The sequence below is a fragment of the Canis lupus genome, chromosome X (genome assembly GCF_003254725.2).
Source record: "Canis lupus dingo isolate Sandy chromosome X, ASM325472v2, whole genome shotgun sequence".
NCBI lineage: Eukaryota > Metazoa > Chordata > Mammalia > Carnivora > Canidae > Canis > Canis lupus.
The window spans coordinates 55533546-55556937 of record NC_064281.1 but is presented as its reverse complement, the minus strand read 5'-3'; the positions used below and the strand labels follow the sequence as shown (position 1 = coordinate 55556937).

Genomic DNA, 23392 nt, shown 5'->3' with positions numbered 1-23392 from the left:
GAACAGTTAGAGGATTCAAACTTCCAGATTTCAAAACTACAAACTACTACAAAGCTAGAGTAATCAGGGGTGCCTGGCCGGCTCAGTCAGTTAAGCGTCTACCTTTGGCTCAGATCATGATCTCAGGGTCCTCGGATTGAGCCCCACGTCAGGCTACCTGCTTAGCAAGGAGTCCGCTTCTTCCACTCCCTTCTACTCCTCTTCCCTGCTTGTGTGTGCTCATTCTCTTTTTTTCTTTTTTTAAAAGATTTTATTTATTCATGAGAGACACAGAGAGAGAAAGAGAGAGAGAGAGAGGCAGAGACACAGGTAGAGGGAGAAGCAGGCTCCATGCAGGAAGCCTGACACGGGACTCGATCCCCGGTCTCCAGGATCAGGCCCTGGGTTAAAGGCGGCACTAAACCACTGAGCCACCTGGGCTGCCCTCATTCTCTCAAATAAATAAAATCTTAAAAATAAAAGTTGTAGTAATCAAAACAGTGTGGTACTAGCATAAAGACAAAACATATAGAACAATGGAATATAGAGCCCAGAAATAAACCCTCAAATGTATAATCTACTGATTTTCAACAAGAATGCCAGAAGATTCAATGGGAAATTGACAGTCTTTTCAACAAAAGCATAGATAACAAAATAAAAAGTAGATAAATTGGAATTTATCAAAATTAAAATCTTGTGTACATCGAAAGATACTATCAAGAAACTGAAAAGACAGGGTACCTGGCTGGCTCAGTCAGTAGATCATGACCCTTTGATCTTGGGGTCATGAGTTCAAGTCCCACATTGGGTGTAGAGCTAACTGAAAAAAAAAGAAAGTGGAAAAACAAAATACAGAATGGGAGAAAATATTTGCAAATTGTCTATCTGATGAGAGGCTTAGATCTAGAACATAGAAAGAACTTCTACAGCTCAACAAGAAAACAATTCAAAAATGGGCAAAGGACTTGAATAGATATTTCTTCAAAGAAGATATATCCAAACAGATAATAATAAGCACATGAAAAGATGCTTAATACCATTAGTTATTATGGAAATGCAAAACAAAATCACAGTGAGGTAAAACTTCATATTCATTAGGATGGCTATGATAAAAACAATGGAAAATAATAAGTGTTCATGAGAATGTGAAGCAATTGGAACCATAGCCAATTTATGTCAAAGGAGGCAAGAATATACAATGGGGAAAGGACAGTTTCTTCAATAAATGGTGCTCAGAAAATTAGGCAGCCACAGCTAAAGAATGAAACTGGACCACCATCTTCCACATTATACAAAAATTAACTCAAAATGGATTAAAGATTTTAATGTAAGACCTGAAACCATAAAACTCCTAGAGAAAACATAGGCAATAACCTCCTTGACAACAGTGCTGGTGATGATTTCTTGAACTGACACCCAAAATAAAAGCAACAAAAGCAAAAATAAACAAGTGGGATTACATCAAACTAAAAAGCTTGCACACAGTAAAGGAAATCATCACCAAAAAGAAAAGGCAATCTACTGAATAGCAGAAAATAACTGCAAGTCATATGTCTGATATGGAACTAATATTCAAAGTATATAAGGAACTCATACAACTCAATAGCAAAAACCAAAAACAAACCAAAAAAAAAACTGATTAAAAAATAAGCAGAAAATCTGAATTAGACATTTTTCCAAAGAAGACATATAGATAGCTAAAAGGTACATGAAAAGATGCTCAACATCATTAATCATCAGGGAAATGCAAATCAAAATCAGGTTATTACATCACACTTGTTAGGATGGCTGTTATCAAAAACACAAAAAATAACAAGTGTTGGTGAGGATGTGGAGAAAAGGGAATCCTTGTACACTGTGGGTGGGAATGTTAATTGGTGCAACTACTTTAGAAAATAGGAGTTTCCTTAAAAATTAAAAATTGGGGGACCTGGTCGACTCAGTCAGTTAAGCATCTGCAATTGGCTCAAGTCATGATTCTGGGGTCCTGGGATTGAGCCCCACACCAGGCACCCTGCTCAGCAGTGAGTCTGCTTCTCCCTCTCTCTCTGCCCCTCCCCCTTGTTCATGCTCATGCTCTCACTCACACTCTCTCTTAAATGAATAAATAAAAAATCTTTAAAAAAATTAAAAATAGAACTACCGTATAATCCAGCAATCCCTCTTCTGTTTTTTTTTTTTTTTTTTTTTTAAGTAAACTCTACTCCCAATGTGGGGCTCAAATTCACAACCTGGGGATCAAGAGTCGCATGCTCAGGCACCTGGGTGGGTCAGTGGTTGAATGTCTGCCTTTGGCTCAGGTCGTGATCCCAGGATCCTGGGATCAAGTCCCACAACAGGCTCTCCGCAGGGAGCCTGCTTCTCCCTTGCTTATATCTCTGTCTCTCTTTGTGTGTCTCTCATGAATAAATAAATAATATGTTTAAAATTTTTTTCTACAAAGCAGTAAGAAAAAGAGAAACAAAGCTAGGCAAAGGATATGAACAATATACACTTATATTCACACACACACACACACACACACAGGAAATACATGTGACTTTGAAGCATATTAGAAAGAAGCTTAACCTTACTTATAATAAAAAGATTGTGTTAAAATACAATGAGATAACATTCTTTTCCAGTAAATATGGCAATATCAGAAAGTTTGACAATACATTATTTTGGCAAGGGTGGGGACAAACAGACACTCTTGTATTTTGTTGTTGGCATTGTAAATTGGTGTAACTTTTGGAAGGCAACATATCAAAAACTTCTAAAGTACATATGCCTTTTTATTGGTAACAGAAAACCCAACTCCAATAGGGTTAAACAATAAAGAGGATTTATTGGTTTATACAAATGCAAATTCCAAGGGGTGAGAGAACTTTGCAGTTGATTTGATTCCACGGATCAAAGATATCACCAAGGACCCAATTTCTTTCTGTCAGATCTGTCTTCAAAAGTGTGAGCTTCATCATAAATTTGACTTCCTTCTTGGTAGCAAAAGGGCTATAGCATTTAAAGGCTTCACATCAGCTACACCACACTGTCCAAAAGAAGAGATAAAGTTGGCTTCTGTTACCTGTCTCAGAAGAGCAAAGAATGAAACCAAAACCAAAATCTTTTCCCAAATACTTCAATGAATATCCTCTAAGATTTCATTAACTTGAATTGGGTCAATGGCCCATTCCTGAACAATCCCCTTGACAGGACAATGGTATGCATTCATTGGCTATGGCTTGGGTTGCCTGAACCAATCACTGAAGCATGGGGGATGGGCTTACCCTGTTTGGGTTGAGGGTGGTACACCCCATCCAGAAGCTGAGGCTGAGATCAATTACACCAATTCAAACTTTATAACCACTAAATAACAGGGAAGATGTGAAATGGATCTTGGGCAGGGAATCACATCAGCCACAAACTACTTTGATCCAGGAACCATACTTGTAGGAATTTATCCTATAAATATACTGGCACATGTGTACAAATAAGTATGTTCAAGGAGATTGTTTATAAAACAGGTTATTGAAAACAACAAAAATGCCTGGGACTGGTCAAATAAATGATAATATAGCCATAAAAAATAAAAGGCAGCTATAAAAGTATTATTATGACACAATTTCAAAGATATGTTAAGTGAAAAAAAGCAGAGAAATAGCCTGCTGCCATTTGTGAAAAAAGGGAAAAGAGATGGAGATAGATTTTTAAAGGGAAAGGGGAAAGTAAACTTGTTTTCATCAAAATATCTGCCAGATAGAGATATCCAAACACATGTGCACACAAATATACCCACTTATACATGCATGATTTGTATAGACTGTATCTGGAAGATTCATGAGTAACCGACAATAGTAATCTCTGGAAAGGAAACCAGGGAACTAGGGACTTAGAGTAGGGGTAATACATAACTTTCATTGTATACCTTTTATACTGCTTGAATTTTCTTACCATGTGCATGTATTTTTAGTTAAAAAACATGTAGTAATTACATGTTTCTACGTGTTACCTGTCAGACTGGCAAAGATAAAAATACTTAATAGTTGGAAAGATGTTGGGAAACATACCCTTATCTATATTGTTATTTAATATATTAACACATCCTCTTTGAAGGCAATTTGGCAGTTTATTAAAACTAATAATGCACATAATCTTTCATCTAGCACTCACAACACACCTAAGATTTTATCCTACTGATTATGCTTATACACATTGGCAAAGATGCGTGAATAGACATGCAGTGTTTGTAGTAACAAAAGACTGAAGAAACTTAAATGTCCATCAACAGGAGATTGGTTAACTATATTATGATATATCCATAAAATGGAAGTTAATTTTAAGAAGGTAGAATTCTAGACAGCAATGAAAAAGAACTACTGATATATTCAACAACATAGATGAAGCTCACAGAAAATGCTGAATGAAAGAAGTCAGAGGCAAAAAGAATACATACCATTTATATGAAATTCAAATACAGGCAAAATTAATCTATAGATGTAGAAGTCAGAATGCAGTTAATCTTGGGAGTGGGTAAGACAGTGAGGGAGCATAGGAAGCCGGCCTGCTATGGTGCTGAAAATGCTCTGTATTTAGACATAGGGTAAGTTACATAGATGTATATACATATAAAAATATATACTTAAGATACATGCATTTTACTAAAATGTATGTTATATTTCAATACATGAAAGAAAGAGGTAGATTTTACAGTGATATGGAATGGATTTCAAGATATATTTTTAAGTGTGTATGGTGAGATAGATAGATATTATCTATCTCCATCCATACACATATATATATATATGGTACACTGAGAGGAAACAATGTATAACTACAATTCTGCTGGGTTAAGTGCTGGAGCACACTTTTGCCCTGAAGTCATTTGATTCCTGGTGGCCTACAGTTTTTTTTATTTATTAAGACTTATTTATTTGAGAGAGAGAGTGAGTAGGAAAGAGAATCTGAAGTAGACTCCCACACCAAGCATAGAGCCTGATGCGAGGCTTGACCTACCATCTCAAGACCATGACCTGAACCCAAACCAAGAGTAATATGCTTAACTGACTGAGCCATGCAAGCACCTCCTTACTGCCCAAGTTTAAAAGGCCCCATGCTTACAGGTGATGTCCAATTGGAGTTCAGGTGACTAACAGAGAAAACAGTGAGTGGAATAGCAGTATTTGAAGAAAAAGTAGCTGAGATTGATGAAAGATGACAATCTCTAAGATTCAGGAATCCTAAACAGGAAAACGAAACAAAGAAATACCCACCCAGACACATTGTTGTGAAACTTCAGAATATCAAAGAGAATATCTTAAAAGGAACGAGAGTCTTGTTATCTACTTATAAAAGTATACAATACTACCTATGACATATTCTTGCCCTCCAAAAGAGGAAAAAATAGAACCTGAATCTAAATGTAATCAAACCTTAGATCTACTCAATATTCAGGAAATAAAAAGAACAGAGAAATAACACCACAGGGATGCAATCACTAAGATCCATTCTATGGGAAACATGACAGGACAAACCACCCAGTTCCTTCAACAAATAAATCCCGTGGGAGAAAAAAAAGGAGGAGAAGAAAGGGGCACCTATAGATAAGAAATTTAAGAAACCTATCAACCAGCTGCAGTGTATAGTCCTCATTTGGCACCTGACAATCCTTGACAACAAACTCAAACATTTATGAGACAATGAGGAAAATGTGAACAGTGACTGTACATTTAAAGTACATGATATTAAAGCATTGTTAATTTTTATGGATAAAATGAAGTAATACAATGTCTGATATTTGCTTCAGAATAACCTTGGTGTGCAGGTGGGGGAGCAGGGGTTAGAGGAATATAGATGAAAAAAGATTGGCCATAAGTTGATAATCACTGAAGCCAGGTGACAGGTACACGGGGATTCAGTATACTACTCTTTTATAAAATTTTTAAAAAGATTTTATTTATTTATTTGACAGAGAAAGAGAGGGAACACCAGCAGGGGGACGGGCAGAGGGAGAGGGAGAGGTATACTCCTCACTGAGCAGGGAGCCTAATGCCGAGCTCGATCCCAGGACCTTGGGATCATGACTTGAGCCGAAGGCAGATGCTTAATTGACTGAACGACCTAGGTGCCCTACTTTTTTTTTTAAAAGATTTTATTTAAAAAAAAAGATTTTATTTTTTGATCAGAGAGAGAGGAAAGAGCACAAGCAGGGGGAACAGCAGAGGGAGAGGGAGAAGTAGGCTCCCCACTGAGTAGAGAGCCTGATGCAGGGCTTGATCCTAGTACTCCGGGATCATGACCCAAGCTGAAAGCAGACACTTAACCAAATGAACCATCCAAGAGCCCCTATTATACTCTTTGCTCTTGTATGTTTGAAAACTTCCATAATGAAAATAGAAAAAAAAGAGCTGAAAAGAAAAGATATGACTCAGAGATGCCTGGGTGGCTCAGTGGTTGAACGTCTGCCTTCGGCTCAGGTTGTGATCCTGGTGTCCCAGGATCAATTCCTGCATCAGGCTCCCTGTGAGGAGCCTGCTTCTCCCTCTGCCTATGCCTCTGCCTCTCTCTGTGTCGCTCACGAATAAATAAAATCTTAAAAAAAATGACTGACAGCTGATTTATCAGCAAAGAGTTTAGAAGGTGTTTATAGTATGACATTCTTTGTATAAAAAATAACATATTCATATATTTTTTTCATATATATTCTATTTACATTGATTTATTTCTGGTAGTTCATAAAGAGTATAGATAAAAACTACAATCATCATACTCAATAGTGAGATATTATTGGCATTCTCCTTAAAGTAAGAACAAATCAAGAATATTCACCTATTCACCTGTTTTTTAAAAATACCACTACTCAACATTGCTTTCCAGGTTCTAGTGAAACCATTAAGACAAAAGAAGGTAAAAGTTATAAATATTATAGAGGAAGAGTCATAAAATGTCCTTGTTTACATAGAATATACAATCTAAGAAAATTGAGAAATAATTAAACAGGAAAAGCATTTGTTTGAAATCAATAATTTCTCTATATAAAAATTCCTCTATATAAAAATATCCAATCAGAAAATATAATGGGGAAAAAAATCCCATTCATAGTGGGAAAAAATGACAGAAGTAAATCCAACAAGAAATGTACAAAAGTGGGTGCCTGTCTGTCTCAGTCAGTAGAGCATGGGACTCTTATCTTGGGGTTGTAAATTCAAGCACCACATTGGGTGTAGAGATTATTTAAAAATAAAATCACACAAAAATGTACAAAACATTTACATGAATAAAACTACAAAATACTTAAGGCTATACATACAAAGACCTGAAAAATAGATAGATGTACAATATTCCTGAAGGATTTCATAATTGAAAATATTTCAAATAACTATAAATTTCCATTAACAATCTCATTGGGATTTTGGGGGCACAGGGTGGGAATACCAGAGAAGTTGATTCTGAAGTTTATCTGAAAGAATATATAGAAAGAGCCAAGAAACTTCTCAAAGATAGAAGGGAAGAAAAAAAGAACAAGGGAAGACTTGCCTACCAGATATAAAATTACTATATAAAGGTGTGATATACTTCAAGAATAGACAAACATGGGTGCCTGGCCGGCTCACTTGGTAGAGCATGCAACTCTTGATCTCAGGGTGTAAACTGGAGCCCCATGTTGGGTGTACAAATTACTTTAAAAAATTAAAATAAAAAAATAAAAAAGAATAGACAGATAACTGGAACTGAACAGAGAGGCAGTTATATGCAGGAATTTATTTCTAAAAGTAATCTCTACACACAATATGGGGCTTGAACTTACAACCCCAAGACCGAGTTGCATGCTCCACTGACTGAACCAGCCAGGAGCCCATCATGTGGGAATTTAGTATATGACAAATACAGCATTTCAGAACACTTCTAAGGCACCACTCAATGTATACTAATATATAAAATACAAACTCAAAGGACAGAAAGTTCCAAGTGTTCTCTAGAAGTAGGCAAGCCATTTGAGAAATGGTAGCTTAAATAGTAGCCAGGAAGAAATCCTAGTCTAGTGCAAAGGATACAGATGATGGCGCACCTGGGTGGCTCAGTGTAAGTTTAAACATCCAACTCTTGATCTCAGGGTTGTGAGTTCAAGCCTGGCATTAGGCTCCATGCTGAGCACAGAGCCTACTTTTTAAAAATGGGGAAAAAAGATGCAGATAAGAAGCAAATTTACCAGTAAAACTATGGAAAGGCCCCAGGATCTAAGACAAGATACAAAAGAGTATGAGCATGATACATGGGGCTGAAAATGAAGTTAACTGAAAGTCTGCACATGAATATTCAGTAAAAAAAAATGCTCACCCTTTGTTTTTTTTTAAGATTTTATTTCAGAGAGAATATGTGAAAGTGGTGGGAGGGGAAGAGGGAAACTCCCTGCTGAGCACAGAGCCTAGCTTGGGGCTCAATCCCAGGACCCTGAGATCATAACCTGAGCTGAAATCAAGAGTTGGACACTTAACCGACTGAGCCACCCAGCCACCCCTCACCCTTTCTTATAATCAGAGAAAATGCAAAATAAAAACAAGATACCGTCATTTGCACATCTAGTTGGTAAGCATTTTTTAATTGATAACAAAGTATTTTTTCCTTTTTTTAAAAAAGATTTTATTTATTCATGACAGGCACACAGAGAGAGGCAGAGACATAGGCAGAGGGAGAAGCTGAAGGGAGCCCGATGTGGGACTCAATCCCGGGACTCCAGGATCATGCCCTGGGCTGAAGGCAGGCACTAAACCGATGAGCCACCCAGGCATCCCTGATAACAAAGTATTGATGAGAGTATTGGGGAAACTGGTACCTTATATACTGCTGGATGGCCATGTAAATTGGAATAGTCTTTGTGGAGGAAAGTCAGACAGTATCTATTAACATTTTTAAAAATTTATTTTTAAAGTAATCTCTATGCCAATGTGGGGCTTGAATTCATGACCTCGAGATCAAGAATCATATGCTCCTCTCACTGAGCCAGCCAGGAGCCCTTCTATTAACATTTTAGATATACAAAATGTATATATCTTCTTTCCAGCAATCCCACTTCTAAATTTAAGAAATATTAGCACAAATAATCAAAGATATGGGTAGCCTGGGTGGCTCAGTGGTTTAGCGCCGCCTTCAGCCCAGGGCGTAATCCTGGAGACCCAGGATGGAGTCCCGCGTTGGGCTCCTTGCATGGAGCCTGCTTCTCCCTCTGCCTGTCTCTCATGAATAAATAAAATCTTTTAAAAAAACAAATAATCAAAGATAAATGTAAAATGATTTTCATTGCTGCATTTCTTTTTTTTAAATTTTATTTATTTATTCATGAGAGACACAGAGAGAAAGGCAGAGACATAGGCAGAGGGAGAAGCAGGCTCCCTGAGGGGAACTCGATACGGGGACCCCAGGATCACGACCTGAGCCAAAGACAGATGCTCAACCACTGAGCCATCTAAGCGCCCCTAAATTTTATTTTAGATATGAGTTTGAAATTATGGCAAAACATGAGTGGAAATGCTAGCAAGAAGTTAACTGTAAATGCAAAATTCAAATTCATGAGAAAAGTCAGCACTGAAAATAGATGAGTATCATCTTCATCAATGTGACATTTAAATATTCAACTTTCATCTTTAAAAAAATTGCAGAAGTGAATAAAATGGAAAATAAATTTTTAAAAAATAATATATTTGAACCTTTAAATTTATTCTTCAGAGAAAGTCACTGTTAGTTTGGTGTGTATCCTTTCAAACATTTTCTATATATTTGTAGTTTGATCTGTAAAGCTCCTCCCTGTGGATTTTGCTGATTACATAGGTATTGTGCAGTTCTTCTATTTCCTGCAAATTGGCAGCTGGATCCAAAGATCTGACCCCAAAGATCAGATCAAACTTGGGTTCCACTCTTTGGTATGACTATAAGATGGACACAATGTCTCTTTAGGATCTTAAAAGCTGTTGATGCTTATGTCTGTTTATCAAGGATTGCTAAAAAGTGATGTTCTGATTTTATTATTTCTTTTTATTCATTGGAATAGTTTTGTAAAAAGACATATCCCCCCATCTATTTTGTTACTCAGTTCAGATAGGAAATACAGGATAAATGCTAGATTCTCTCCCTTTATTGATTAATTTTCAAGATAATGAATTGGTTACCTATCATGAGCTCAGACATGAATGACAAGAAGGAGCCAGTTATTCAAAATCCTGGAAGGAGACTATTCCAGGCAGAGGGATCAGATATAACAGAGGCACTGAGGAAGGAGTGAGTTGTGTTAAGTTCAAGAAACACAGCACAGCATGGCCACATTGCTTGCTTCTTCCTCTCTTTGCTCCCTTCACCCTCATCAGAACTCACCTGTGTTGGCACCCTGATCAGACTTCCAGCCTCCAGAATTATGAGAAATAAATTAGTTGTTTATGAACTGCCAAGTCTATGATACTTTATCATAACAGCCTAAGCTAAGACGTAGCTCTTACATCTATGACTCCATTCTTACTACCACGCCCACTTAGTCTGGGGCTTAGCTTTCTCCCCTGGACCACTGCCAATTATCCTCAACTAGTTTCCCTGCCTCCAAGTATCTCTTCCATCCTACTCAATTAACTCCTTACTCATCATCAAAAGTTTTCAATTCAGTGTATAACTATTTTTGGCAAGAATGCATCTATAATATTTTAACAGATGTCACTGGCAAAATAAGATTAATTTAGTAGAGGAGGGTGTTTGCTGGAAAGTACTGCTTAAACACCAAAGAACATGGGCTTTGTAGTCAAGACCTAGATTAGTGCCCCAGGCTCTGACACTTGATAGTTGTGTGACCTAGGGAAAATTATGTAACCCCTCTGAAGCTCAATTTCCTCATGTATTATAAAAATAATAATGCTTTTAATACACTGTTGTGAGAATTAAACAATATATATTTTCATTTGAGATACATGTATAGGTTATATACAGAGACAGAAAAAGATAACAGAGAATAGACAGATTATTTATTACAGTACTTAGATCACAGTAAAGGCTCAATAAAGAGTAGTTTGTTACTCTTCCCACTATGCCTCTTGCAGAAGCTACAATTTCAGTGATGAACTCCACCTGCTTAAAACCTCAGTTATTGCTAAGAGCTGTTCTAGAGCCATTTGAGAATATCCAAAAACCTAAGGACCCCAGTGGAGTTCTAGAAGAGTCCCTTTGACAAGCCTATTGAGAAACTAATAAGGCCTTGGTTAATCACTGATATCTCACCTAGATATAATACTCTTCCAAACAAGTTTTATGTCTTTGATCTCTTCAACTCTAACTTCAGTGGGACCCCTAGGTACTTTACCTCTCACTTCATCCACATCAGTTATTACCTCCCAGTTACTTCAGATTCAGTGTTAATAGTCTTTGGGATCCCTGCTTCCACTGTCCCCATTCTCTCTTTCTTCTGTTCCCCAAATCCCAGGACACTACTAGAGGGAGAACCAAGCATACCAATATAAATTCATGCTGTCCAATTTCAACTTGGCCCTTGCAGCTGCTCAGCAATCCTTTTAGTTGTCTCATATGTTCCCTGGCACTCTCCCCACAGATGCTGTTCCAGACTCTCTTCATTCTACTTAATATCTCTGCTTCTACTTCCACCGAATTCATAGCAAACACTTTTATCAGGCTACCTGTCCCTCCTGTAACAAATCAGTAATATCTTTCTCCCTTCCAGCCCTGTCCTCTAGCCATCTAGTTCCCTTCCTGGAAAAGCAATCAATATTCTTTTTTTAGGCTATATTAGAGAGAGTATGCATGCATGGTGGGAAGAGGGGGCAGTACAGAAGGAGAGGGAGAGGATCTCCAGCAGATTCTGTGCTGAGTGTGGAGCCCGATGTGGGGCTCCATTCTGTGATCCTGAGATCACGACTTGAGCTGAAACTAAGAGTTGGATGCCTAACCAACTAAGCCACCCAGGCACCCAAAACAATCAATATTCTTGATCTCTTATTTATCCCTTCAGAGATATTTTTATGATTCTACAAGCAAAAATATGGAAAACAAAGAACTTTCACTTGTCATTAAAGATAAATAGGATTTGGATATGTGGCGACAAAGGAGATGATACTCCAAGCAGAGGAAACATCCTGGGCAAAGGCACAGAGGTGGGAATGAATAGATAAGATATATTTAGAAAACAGGGTATATAGCAAGTAGTGTAATCCCCAGAGAAACAATCCCAACTGCTGCTTCAAGTACTATGTCTCCTTTTCCAGCTCTGACTTCAGCCTGATCACTGCTTCATTGCCTGCCCTGCTCTAAATACCAGCAGAGTGGAAATCTGACACTGCTGGCCCCTCACCCATCCTATCTTGCCTGGACCTCCGTTACTATTTATTGAGCTCTGACCCCAACTATCTGTTTCAGTACTGCTAAAGAGTCTTGGCTCTTTCCTGAGTCACTTGCCAAGCCAGACACCTTCCACATCTTTGGTCACATGGACAATTTCCCCACCCTACTGAAAATAGGACAATGAATATAGAAGATGCATTGTACAACACTAATTTTACCAATATATAGAACAGAGGTCAAGGAAACATTTTAAACTATATAGCAGAGATACAATAAGCAAAATCCAGACTGTGTGAAACTCTACTGAAAAATAATCTGATTTCAAAAAAAAAAAAGGAAAAATAATCTGATTTTCTCAATAAAAAATTGTAAGGAAAAAAAAGAGATGAAAGGGAACTGTTAGTTTAAAACTGACATATGGGGCACCTCGCTGGCTCAGTGGGTGGAGCATAGGACTCTTGGTCTCTGGATCATGAGTTCAAGCCCCACGTTGGACATAGAGAGAATACTTTAAAAAAATAGATAAAATTGACATACAATACATATCCACCAATCACAATGTATAGACTTTATTTGGATACTGATTCAAACTAAGAAGCTGTAAAAAAAATTCTTTTGACATTTATGAAACTACTGGAAATTTAAATATTGATTGGTACTTAATGATATTAAAGGGAATATTGCTTGTTCATGTGTGCTAATGATATCACAACTATGATTTTTTAAAAAAGGATCCTTACCTCTTAAAGATACATACGGAAATATTTAGGTAGGGAATGATATCATGTCTGGGATATGCTCCAAAATAGTATAGAAAGGAGGAGATAGATGAAACAAGAGTGTGACAGTTGATACTAGGTAAAGCTGAGTGTTTGGTAAATGGGGATTCATTATACTATTCTGTCTACTTTTGTACATGTTTTAAATTCTCTGTAATGAAAAGCTTTAAAACGTTATTGAATTGTCAAGCATCCCATGAAAGTGTGTGTATTAGTCAGAAGGAGTGGAACAGGAGGAGCTGGAATTTGAGAAGAGGATGGTCTGTTAAGAGCCTCTGTGGGGAGAGTGCCAGGGAACGTATGAGACAAAGAAAAGGGTTGCTGAGCAGCTGCAAGGGCCAAGTTGAAGTTGGACAGCATGAATTTATATTGGTCAGCTTGGTTCTCCCTGTAGCAGTGTTCTGAGGTTTGGGGAACAGAAAGGGAGAAAGGGGACAGTGGAGGCAAGGATCCCAGAAATAGTAACACTGAATCTAGTGTAAAAGTTGTTTAGAAAGTGTTACATCAATGTAAGATATCACTGATTCACCAAGGGCTTCGCTGGTTCCTAGACAGGCTTGTCAAATGAAGTCCACTAGGCTAGAGAGGCTTGGTGTTATGCTCCTCTTCTAAGACCCCTCTTCTAGGACCCCAGTTGGGTCCTTAGGTTTTGGATATTCTCAAACGGCTCTAGGACAGCTCTTAGCAATGACTGAGTTTTGATCAGTAGCTATGTTACTTCATGCAAGATATTTCCTTCCCTGAGGAGGTATCCTCATTTATAAAAATTTGGGATAATAATACTTATCTCATGGAGCAGGTGTGAGGATTAAGTAACATAATGTGGGTAGAAGTGGTTAGCACAGTGGCATTCTACACATGATGCTTTATTTCTTCAGCAGATGAATACAATCTCCCTTAATCCTGGAGCTGAGGCAATGGTATGTTAAATATGTTATCACTTTGTGGTCAGCAAAACCTGACCATCAAGAAAATCTTATTTTCTTATTGAAACACTGTAAAATTGGATATTGAAGATGTGTTCCTCCTCTCCAAGAGTAAAAAATACCCCAACTTTCCTAACAGTCTGAAGTGAAAGCTTTTGGTGAAGAGGAGTAATAGTAGTACTTATAATAGGAAACACTTACATAGTTCTTACTATATATTCCAGGCACTGTTCTAAATATGTGTTAGCTACTATTACCATAATATAAAAATCTGGACCTCAAAAGATATGGCCTAGAGATAAAAATGTTTGAGTCATCTGCATGTGGGTGATATTTGAAATCATGGACATAATTGAAAATGTCTAAAAGAGTTATATATTAAGAACAGTGCAAGACTAGGACTAAGTTCTGAGGAACTTCATTATTCAATGGCCAGGTAGAAAATGAAGAGTCTGCAAAGGAGACTGAAAGGAATGACCAGAGAAGTGGGAGGACAACCAAGAAGAGCCATACAGCATAGAAGCCAATGTATTGAAATGTATTTCACAGAAGAAACCATCATGGGTGTCAAATTTTGCTTGTGAGATCAAGTAAGACAAGGACCAAAACTATCCATTGGATTTAGTGATTTGATGGACAAAAGTGACCTTATCACCACAGACTGAACAGGTTGGAAGTGTGTTTAGAAGGGAATGGAAAGGAGGAAATAGAAAATGAGTATTATTTTGAGAAGTTTGCTTATAAAGGAGAGAAGGGAGTTAAGCAGCAGTTGGAAAGGGTTATGTAGTCAAGGGAAATTGTTTTTGTATAATCAGAGAGACGTGAGCATGTTTAAATGTCAATGAAAATGCCCAATGGAAAAAAAAAAGAAAATGCCCAATGAGAGGGAAAGGTTGAATAAACAGGAGAGAGAGGATAATTAATAGTGTAAAGTTTCTAGGAAGGTGTGAAGGAACAGGATAACAAAGCACAATGGAGAGAAATAAGAAGTGTAAAGGAGGTAAGGAGAAGATTTGTGCTAATTTGAACAAATATGTATATTTGATGGTGGGAAGTGGGGAAGTAAATGAGATAATGCATGCAAAGCACTTAGCATAGTGCCTGGCAGGTTAGTTTGTATGAGAAATGGTAGCTGTGGTTATTGTTGTTATTATTATTGTTATGCACCTGCTTGAAACTTTCTTACATTTTAGGCTTTGTACTACATAAAATAAGTACACTACTTTATTAATTATGTAAACCTGAAATTTTATATATCAAGTTTATATACAAGGGTTACTTGAACTTTTTGATTCCTCACCTTCATCCTCTCCAGGAATTCTGGGTAGTTACTGGTCCCCTGATTTTGATAAGATAGAAAAAAGTTGTACATTAAAGATCAATGCACTTTCTGCACTTTTCTACACACATTCTATGCCTCTAAATTTTTTAAATGTCTACCAAAGCCCCTATTGATGTCAACTCACCTATAGAAAAATGACATTAAAAATAACCTGCTGCCAGGGTTTGAAAGGATCTGAAGGGTTCAGGTCAAGGGGGAGATGTTATTTGCACTTCAAATACATAGAATGAGAACAGAGAAATGAGCCATAAATGTGGAATATCCTGGAGGTCCAGGAAGCCCCTTTAACTCTGATCAAACTTTTCTGTGAGGTAGAGATGCATTCTCCAATATCCTCTAATCTTGCTTCAAGCTCCAAATCCTCAGCCATGCTATCCTGTGATCCCTTACCTTTGCTGCCCACGTCCATTCTTCCACCTCCATCTTACCTGTAGCTCCCAATGAGATATTATGTTCCTTAAATCTGAACTGAGAGCAATGGGTGCTATGAAAAGAACTTGAGATCATTTTGAGGCTTGGTGAAGCTTTCTAGTTTGATGTTTCTTAGAGCCTGAATCACCCAGATTCCTGGCCACCCTGTTGAAGGGGGGTGGGTAAATCTGACTCAAAGGAGACTCAAGAAAGAGATTATCACTCCTTTGATTAAGAATCTACATTTTAGAGGCACCTGGGTAGCTCAGTCAGTTTAGCATCTGCCTTCAGCTCAGGTCATGATCCCAGGATCCTGAGATTGAGCACTCCCAAGGGGCTCCCTGCTCAGCAGGGAGTCTGCTTCTCTCTCTCCCTCTGTCCCTGCCCTTGCTGGTGCTTGTGCTCTCTTTCTCAAATGAATACATAAAAAATCTTTAAAAAGAAGAATCTACATTTTAAAAATGTCTATACTGCCTTTTTCTTTATAAATTTTATTTAAATTCAATTAATTTAGTGTGTTGTTAGTCTCAGAGATAGAATTCAATTCTCTCTTTTATTTATTTTTTTTTAATTTTTATTTATTTATGATAGTCACAGAGAGAGAGAGAGAGAGGCGCAGAGACATAGGCAGAGGGAGAAGCAGGCTCCATGCACCGGGAGCCCGATGTGGGACTCGATCCCGGGTCTCCAGGATCGCGCCCTGGGCCAAAGGCAGGCGCCAAACCGCTGCGCCACCCAGGGATCCCCAATTCTCTCTTTTAAATCATGTTCAAAATCCTGCATCTAGAATTTTAGTCTCCTCCCAATCTAGCTACATTTAACTTTTTGTTCTCTCCCTTAAACACATCCTCCATCTGATATATTAGCAGTGGTTAGAAACAGCAAAGGGACTAAGCTTGGAGGAATTGGAAGAAGAACATTTACTGTTTATATACTTCTGCATTGAGTATTTTACAGTGACAATGTATTACTTTTGGAATTTAAAATAAAACACAAAAAGGAAAATAAAATACTTTCCAGGGGTACCTGGGTGGCTCAGTCAGTTGGGTGTCTGCCTTTGGCTCAGATCATGATCCCAAGGTCCTGGGACAGAGCCCAGCATGGAGCCCCTGATCAGCAGAGTCTCTCTCTTCCTCTCCATCTGCCTCTCCCGCAGCTCATGTTCTCTCTCGCTCTCTCAAATAAATAAAATCTTTTTAAAAAATAAAACACCTGGCCTCAGTTTGGCTCTCCGCACTCTTCCATACCCATCCAAATTTCTCATTCCTACAAATTTCCATTCAAAACTCAAAATTTCTTATCCTTTACATTTTTGGCCAATTGATTTTCAACTAGGGTGCCAAGACAATCCAATGGAGACAGAATAGCCTTCTCAACAAATGGTGCTGGGACAAGTAGATATCCACATTCAAAAACAAAGTTGGACCCCTACCTCATGCCACATACAAAAAATAACTCCAAATGGATCAAAGAACTAAATGTAAAACCATAAAACTATAAAACTCTTAGAAAACATAGGAACAAATCTTCATGGCCTTGATATTAAACCATGGGTTTTTGGCTATGACGTCAAAAACGTAAGAAACCAAAGAAAAAATAAATTAGACTTTATAAAAATTTAAAACTTTTGTGTACCATCAAGGACCCCATCAAGGAAGTAGAAAGACAAAACACAGAATGGGAAAAAATATTTCCAAGTCATGTATCTCACAAAAGACTTGTCTCCAGAACATGTTAAAGAAATTCTTAGAACTCAATAAAAAGACAACCCAGTTAACAAATGGGCAAAAGATGTGAATAGACATTTCTCCAAATAAGAACACAAATGGCCTGGAGGGTATTATGCTGAGTGAAGTAAGTCAGTCGGAGAAGGACAAACATTATATGTTCTCATTCATTTGGGGAATATAAATAATAGTGAAAGGGAAAATAAGGGAAGGGAGAAGAAATGTGTGGGAAATATCAGAAAGGGAGACAGAACGTAAAGACTGCTAACTCTGGGAAACGAACTAGGGGTGGTAGAAGGGGAGGAGGGCGGGGGGTGGGAGTGAATGGGTGACGGGCACTGGGTATTATTCTGTATGTTAGTAAATTGAACACCAATAAAAAAAAAAAAAAGAAAACAAAACAAAAACAAAAAAAAAAAAAAAAACACAAATGGCCAATAAGCACATGAAAAGATGCTCAACATCATTACCCATGGGGAACATGCAGTTGAAACCATAATGAAATTCTACTTCACACTCAGAACGATGGCCATTAAAAAAAGGACAAATAACAAGTGTTATTGAGGATATGAAGAAACTGGAACTACATTGCTGAAAGGAATGTAAAATGGCACAGCCTCTTTGGAAAACAGTCTAGCAGTTTCTTAGAAGGTTAAAGGTACGATTTGACCCAGAAATTATACTTCTAGATACTTGGATACTTCCAAGAGAAGTGAAAATATCAGTCCACCTAAAAACTTGTATATGAATGTTCATCGAAGCATTATTCATAATAATAAAAACAACCCAAATGTACCTCAACTGACAAAATAAACATAATGTGATATATCCATACAGTGGAATATTATTCAGCCATAAAAGAAATATTGATACATGTTACAACATGGACGAGCTATGAAAACTTTATGAGTGAAAGAAATCTTCTACAAAAGACCACATATTATATGATTCCAGTCATATGAAATATCCAGAATAGGTAAATCCGTAGAGGCAGAAAGTAGATTAGTGGTTGCCCACAGCTATGAGTATGGGGGGGGGGACTGGTAGTGATTGCTAATGGGTACAGGGTTTCTTTTTGGAGTGATGAAAATTGATTGTGATTGTACAACTCTGAGCATACTAAAAAAACCACTAAATTTTATACTTCAAATGGGTGAATTGTATGGTATATGAATTTTATCTCAATAAAGCTGTTAAAAGATGTTCTTCCATGGAGCTTTCCTTTTCTACTATAGTCCACATTAATCACTTCACTCTCTCTTAACTCCTATAGCTCTTAATAACTATACTGCACAACGTAACATTCAGTTAAGCTGATAATGTTTATTGTTATTTCATGTAGATTAGCCTGTCAGCCAGACTAATTTTCCTGCGAGGAATAAATAAGTTTTCCAGTTCTCAGATAGCTCTAAACCACCTAAGGTGCAACTGGGCACACATTAAGTACTCAGTAAATTACCTGGTGATTGTGAAGAACAGATTGAATGTATATGTGCTTGTTTTCACACGTGTGTTAAAGACACACAGATGTTGGGGGAATGAATACAATCTTAGTGAGGTGAGAGAATAACACTATGTGAAACTGCAGAATACAAGATTTATTTAAGGGAAAAAACAGCATGGTTTGGACACCTTTGTTCTCCCCTCCTTCAGCCTACTGCTGCTCAATGACTCCTCATGGCCAACCATATCCTGGTCTCTTGAGATTCTAAGGGAACCACTGAGGTCCTATCTAGATACTTGACTGGTGTCACTATTCCCCCATTGCTTCCTCCTCTTCCTCCTCTGTCCAGCTCAGATCATCATCTGAATCCTCAGATTCTTCCTCATCCATCTCTAACACATCCCCTGCCTTAGCCTTCTCAGCTAGTGCATCGGGGTGCTCCAGCTGGGCCCAGGATCCCGGGTCAGCCTTGACCAAGGAGATTTCAACCCGAGATGGCATCAAGGAAACAGAGCTCTGCTCCACGTTTATGACCTGAGGAGGAGGAAAATATAGAGGAACACAGAAGAAGGAGAAAATGAGGACATCAAAGGGGTGGGATGGTAATGAATGACAAAGAAAAATAAACAGATGTAAGGTAGGCAAAACAAGATAGGGGAGGAATAAAACAATATAGTAAGAGAGAAAAAAAAGGAGAGGAGGAGGGGAGAGAAAAAAGGGAAGCAAAGGGGGAGAAAGAATATCAAAGCAAATGAGGAGAAACCTCCACTTTCCCACTATAATTCCATCCCTTAAGATACCCTCTATTCATTCCAGTCAGGTCCTTCTTTTCACCCCATCTGCCTCCCCCTCTTGTGCCCCTTATCTTCACTTACCCCCCAGAGCTTCATCTGTGCCTGGAACACACGGTTACCATCAAAGACAATGTGGACGTGAAGCTGAAAGAAAATAATTAAATGGGTAGTAACAATCCCAGAAGGTCAGAACAAGTTATTACAACAGAGAACCAGGTCAGAGGTGTGAGCCCTACATCCACAGGTCAGCCAGATAGCCCTAACCTACTAGCTCTACCTTCCTCTGAGGGGATTATGGAGCCCACATGTCCACTCCAGACAATGACTCTGTCTGTAAAATTGTAGTATCACCCAATTCACCAGCTTCCCGTCCAGCATCAGACATTCCTCACCTCAGTTTGACTGGCCTTCACCCAGTTGAACGCAGGAAGTGGAATCTGGCCATATATAGTTACCACTACTAAGGAATCTGTCTGGTGCCAATCATGACGGCAAGATGCTGGCAGCTGGAGAAAAGATGTGAAATATGGGTGGTAAGAATGAACTCTCAACCCAAGGGAAGTTATCAGGTGCGTCTAGAGAAGAGACACAGAATCTGAGCGATTAATACTACTTCATATTGCAAAGCCTCTAGGCTGTTGAGGATAAAAGGGCAGAATCTTATTTGGTCTGTACAAAAGGGAGGAGATAGAGAGCTTGGCCATGAGGTACGGGGGGCAGGATTTCTGGAATTGGGTTCTAATCAAGTGTTTGGGAAAGTTGGGGCTTACCTGCTTCCCCCAGTCATGCCTACCAACTCTGCATCCTGGCTGTGCCAGGAATGCCCCAAAATCCAGGGTCTGGATGCCACAACAGCTCCAAGACTTCATCCTGAGGTAGAAGGATAATTCAACTGAATCTCCTTTCCTCTCCCCATGAGCCCCCACCCACCTTATGATCAAGAGTGGGAAAAACTGGTCTCACGGAGCCTACCCAGTCCCCTCTCTCACCCCTCATGGAATCGAGGTGCTCCTGGGTGGTAAGTACATGGAGTAGCATCACTCTCAGGGCCTTGGTAAACCTAAGATGGATAGGGGAGAATCAGGAGAGGAATCAGGTCATTCTAAAATACACCCAGCAGCCTCATATCTATACCCAGTCATCCCAGATATAGCATCTCTCAGCCACATGTTTGCATCCCCTATAAGCTCTCACTCACAGCATCACATGCTGGATTCTGGCAGCTAGAACCAGTTCGGATCAGACTACTGTCAAGTCCTAGGCAAAGGAAACAAGAGTCAGGAACCTATCCATTCCCTCCACCTAATTGCCACTTTCACTAAATTCCAGTCTGCAAAGCCTTCCTACTAAGGACTCACTTACCTGCTCCAGGTTCTTGGTCTAATTCCTTCTGTTCCAATGCCATTTCCAGGGCTTGGGATATATTTAGTGGAAGCAGCTTTGGAGGCAACTCTGACCTAGGGTGCATGGGTGGGGTGATTTAGTTCTGACCCATTAACTTGATCAACAGCTCCAACACTTCCACCAGTGGTAATAGTATCAAAGAAGTCTGGTGAAAGTGGGGGCAGGATTGGAAAAGTTGGTTAGCAACTCCATTGCCAAATATCTTCTTTGTGGACATCCCAAATCTCTGAACCCTGGACAAATCCCTAGAGCTCTTCTTGCCCATCTACTCAATTGCTCTAACATTTCTATGCAGAACTGCATCATATCTGCATCCTCTTCTAATTAATTGTGGACCTAACATGACTTTCTTCTGTTGCTCATGCTACTTCCACAAAATTAATTTATTCTCTGCAGCCTACATGGCTGCTAATACTGCACGTTTTTCTTGATGGAAAACTCATTTTAAAGCTTTTTTCCGGGATCCCTGGGTGGCGCAGCGGTTTGGCGCCTGCATTTGGCCCAGGGCGCGATCCTGGAGACTCGGGATCGAATCCCACATCAGGCTCCCGGTGCATGGAGCCTGCTTCTCCCTCCGCCTGTGTCTCTGCCTCTCTCTCTCTCTCTCTCTCTCTCTGTGACTATCATAAATAAATAAAAATTTTTAAAAAATAAATAAATAAATAAATAAAGCTTTTTTCCAAAAAGAAAAAAAATCAAGTCATTCACAACAATCTCCCTTGTATTATAACTAAGTATGTATTTATGAGGGGCTATCTACTTCTGCTAACTCTAAATACCTATCCCATCACCCACATACCAACTTAAAGACATTATTTCTGGATACAAATTCCCCCTAAGGTATAAAATAGACACAAAGCCCACACACTTACTTGCCCCTCCTCACATCTCTAATCCCCAAACCTGAATGACCCATTAATCACTTCTAGGAAGTTCCATGAATGTAGGAAAAACCCAGGGACCTCCTCCTCTTTACTTGGGCCTCTCCCGATGCAAAGTCTCTGCTGACTTTGGAATCGTATTCAGAGGTTTTTGCTCCTGAAGTGAACTGCTTGTGGCAGGCACCTCGGGTTGAGGGGCCTCAGGGAGCTTCTCAGCACAGTGTGGTCCCACAGTACAGCCCTAGTACAGATAAGGAGAGAAGGATTAGGGATAAAATCCTTCTATTAGGGACAGAATCTAAGGAAGTAAATAATTTACCTTGATGTTTAAGAATTCAGAGAAATCTACAGTTCGCTTCCGGCAGCAGGACCAACCCTGATAACAAAAGACCCAGCTCAGCTTAGATTCTTGGGTATATTTCCTTTAGGAAATGCTTTTGGTATCCTCCCTTGCCTACTTCTCACCTTAAGTGCATCATGGAAGATTGGGACCCCAGGGTGATGGCAACAGGAATCTGTGGATACCAGCAGAAGGATCAAGGAAAGCCAACTATAGCTAGCATCACTTCTCTTACTTTCCCAGATTTATATGCTCATGGTTTTTAATATATAAAAAAAAAGATCTTAGACTACCCAGACCAATTAAACTAGGGCAGATACACCAAATTTCTCTGCTCCCTTAAGACCGCCCACAGCTGATCACTCCCCTAGCACAGAGAGCCCCCTGGCAAATTCAGAATTACTCACCAGGAAGGTTGGCATTGGGGTCAAAGTGCTGCCCACAGCCTTTGTTATGGCAGAGTAGAGACATGATGTTGGCAAAATTACTGAAAGGGTATTTCAAGGAGTCTGGCTGCCGAGTGGGGAACACCTCTTAGTCTGGAGGCTTTTAGCTGCCTGGAAGGGCCAGCTGTTTCTATCTTTAGTTCAGGAGGCGTACACCTCCTAACATGGGCAAGGGAACTTCAATTGGTCTTCTCAACCAATAGGAAAGAGCTCAGGAGTTTAGCTCTGGGGCTCAAGAAAAAAGGATCAGGCAGAGTAGGGCTTGGAACTTGGGTGAGGTCAACTAACCACCGCCCAGACAGTTTTAGATTTACCAGGCCAATTCCAAGCCTCTGACATATCAGCAGCTGCTCAGAAGTGAATCCCGATTTTGAGACCCCTCCCAGCTCAATGAAGGCACCCCAGTTCCTTCAGCTCATTTTCTTCCTCTTTCAGAGCAGCTTTCTTCTCTCATCCTCATTGCTTCTGTATCACCAATAGCTCCAATCTTTGTCAACCACTTAAGCCATAGTATGCATCCAACTTCCCCAAGTTTGCCTAAATCGAGGATTCACTTTTGAGCAAAATAAAGGATTATCTTTATAGAACCTATGCTTATCTGGAGACACAACTCCCC

The 23392-nt window shown here is 39.1% G+C and overlaps 1 protein-coding gene across 5 annotated transcripts; it reads right to left on the bottom strand.

Moving 5' to 3' along the window:
- Positions 1–2786: 2786 nt before the first annotated feature.
- On the bottom strand, positions 2787–23279 carry ITGB1BP2 (integrin subunit beta 1 binding protein 2). Of its 5 annotated transcripts, XM_049107800.1 has the most exons (13): positions 22738–23279; positions 22456–22505; positions 22310–22366; positions 22086–22231; positions 21068–21162; positions 20904–20962; positions 20695–20765; positions 20476–20575; positions 20098–20211; positions 19787–19849; positions 16767–19445; positions 15288–15326; positions 2787–3007 (listed from the first exon to the last, which is right to left on the bottom strand). In XM_049107800.1, the coding sequence occupies exons 1-11, from the start codon at positions 22799–22801 to the stop codon at positions 19221–19223; spliced, it is 1044 nt and encodes a 347-aa protein (XP_048963757.1). In that variant the 5' UTR covers positions 22802–23279; the 3' UTR covers positions 2787–3007; positions 15288–15326; positions 16767–19220. The 5 variants fall into 5 exon arrangements, with proteins under 5 accessions (XP_048963757.1, XP_025321936.1, XP_025321937.1 ...); XM_025466151.3 differs by lacking the exon at positions 16767–19445; XM_025466152.3 differs by lacking the exons at positions 15288–15326; positions 16767–19445.
- Positions 23280–23392: the final 113 nt, after the last annotated feature.

What these genes read in the sequence shown, in the direction of transcription:
- ITGB1BP2 (XM_049107800.1), bottom strand. Translation starts at nt 22,801, where the DNA reads ATGTCTCTACTCTGCCATAACAAAGGCTGTGGGCAGCACTTTGACCCC. An exon ending in AGACCAAGAACCTGGAGCAG is followed by an intron (nt 20,963 to 21,067) that starts GTAAGTGAGTCC and finishes TCCTTTGCCTAG; the next exon opens with GACTTGACAGTAGTCTGATC. An exon ending in GCACCTCGATTCCATGAGGG is followed by an intron (nt 20,576 to 20,694) that starts GTGAGAGAGGGG and finishes CTTCTACCTCAG; the next exon opens with GATGAAGTCTTGGAGCTGTT.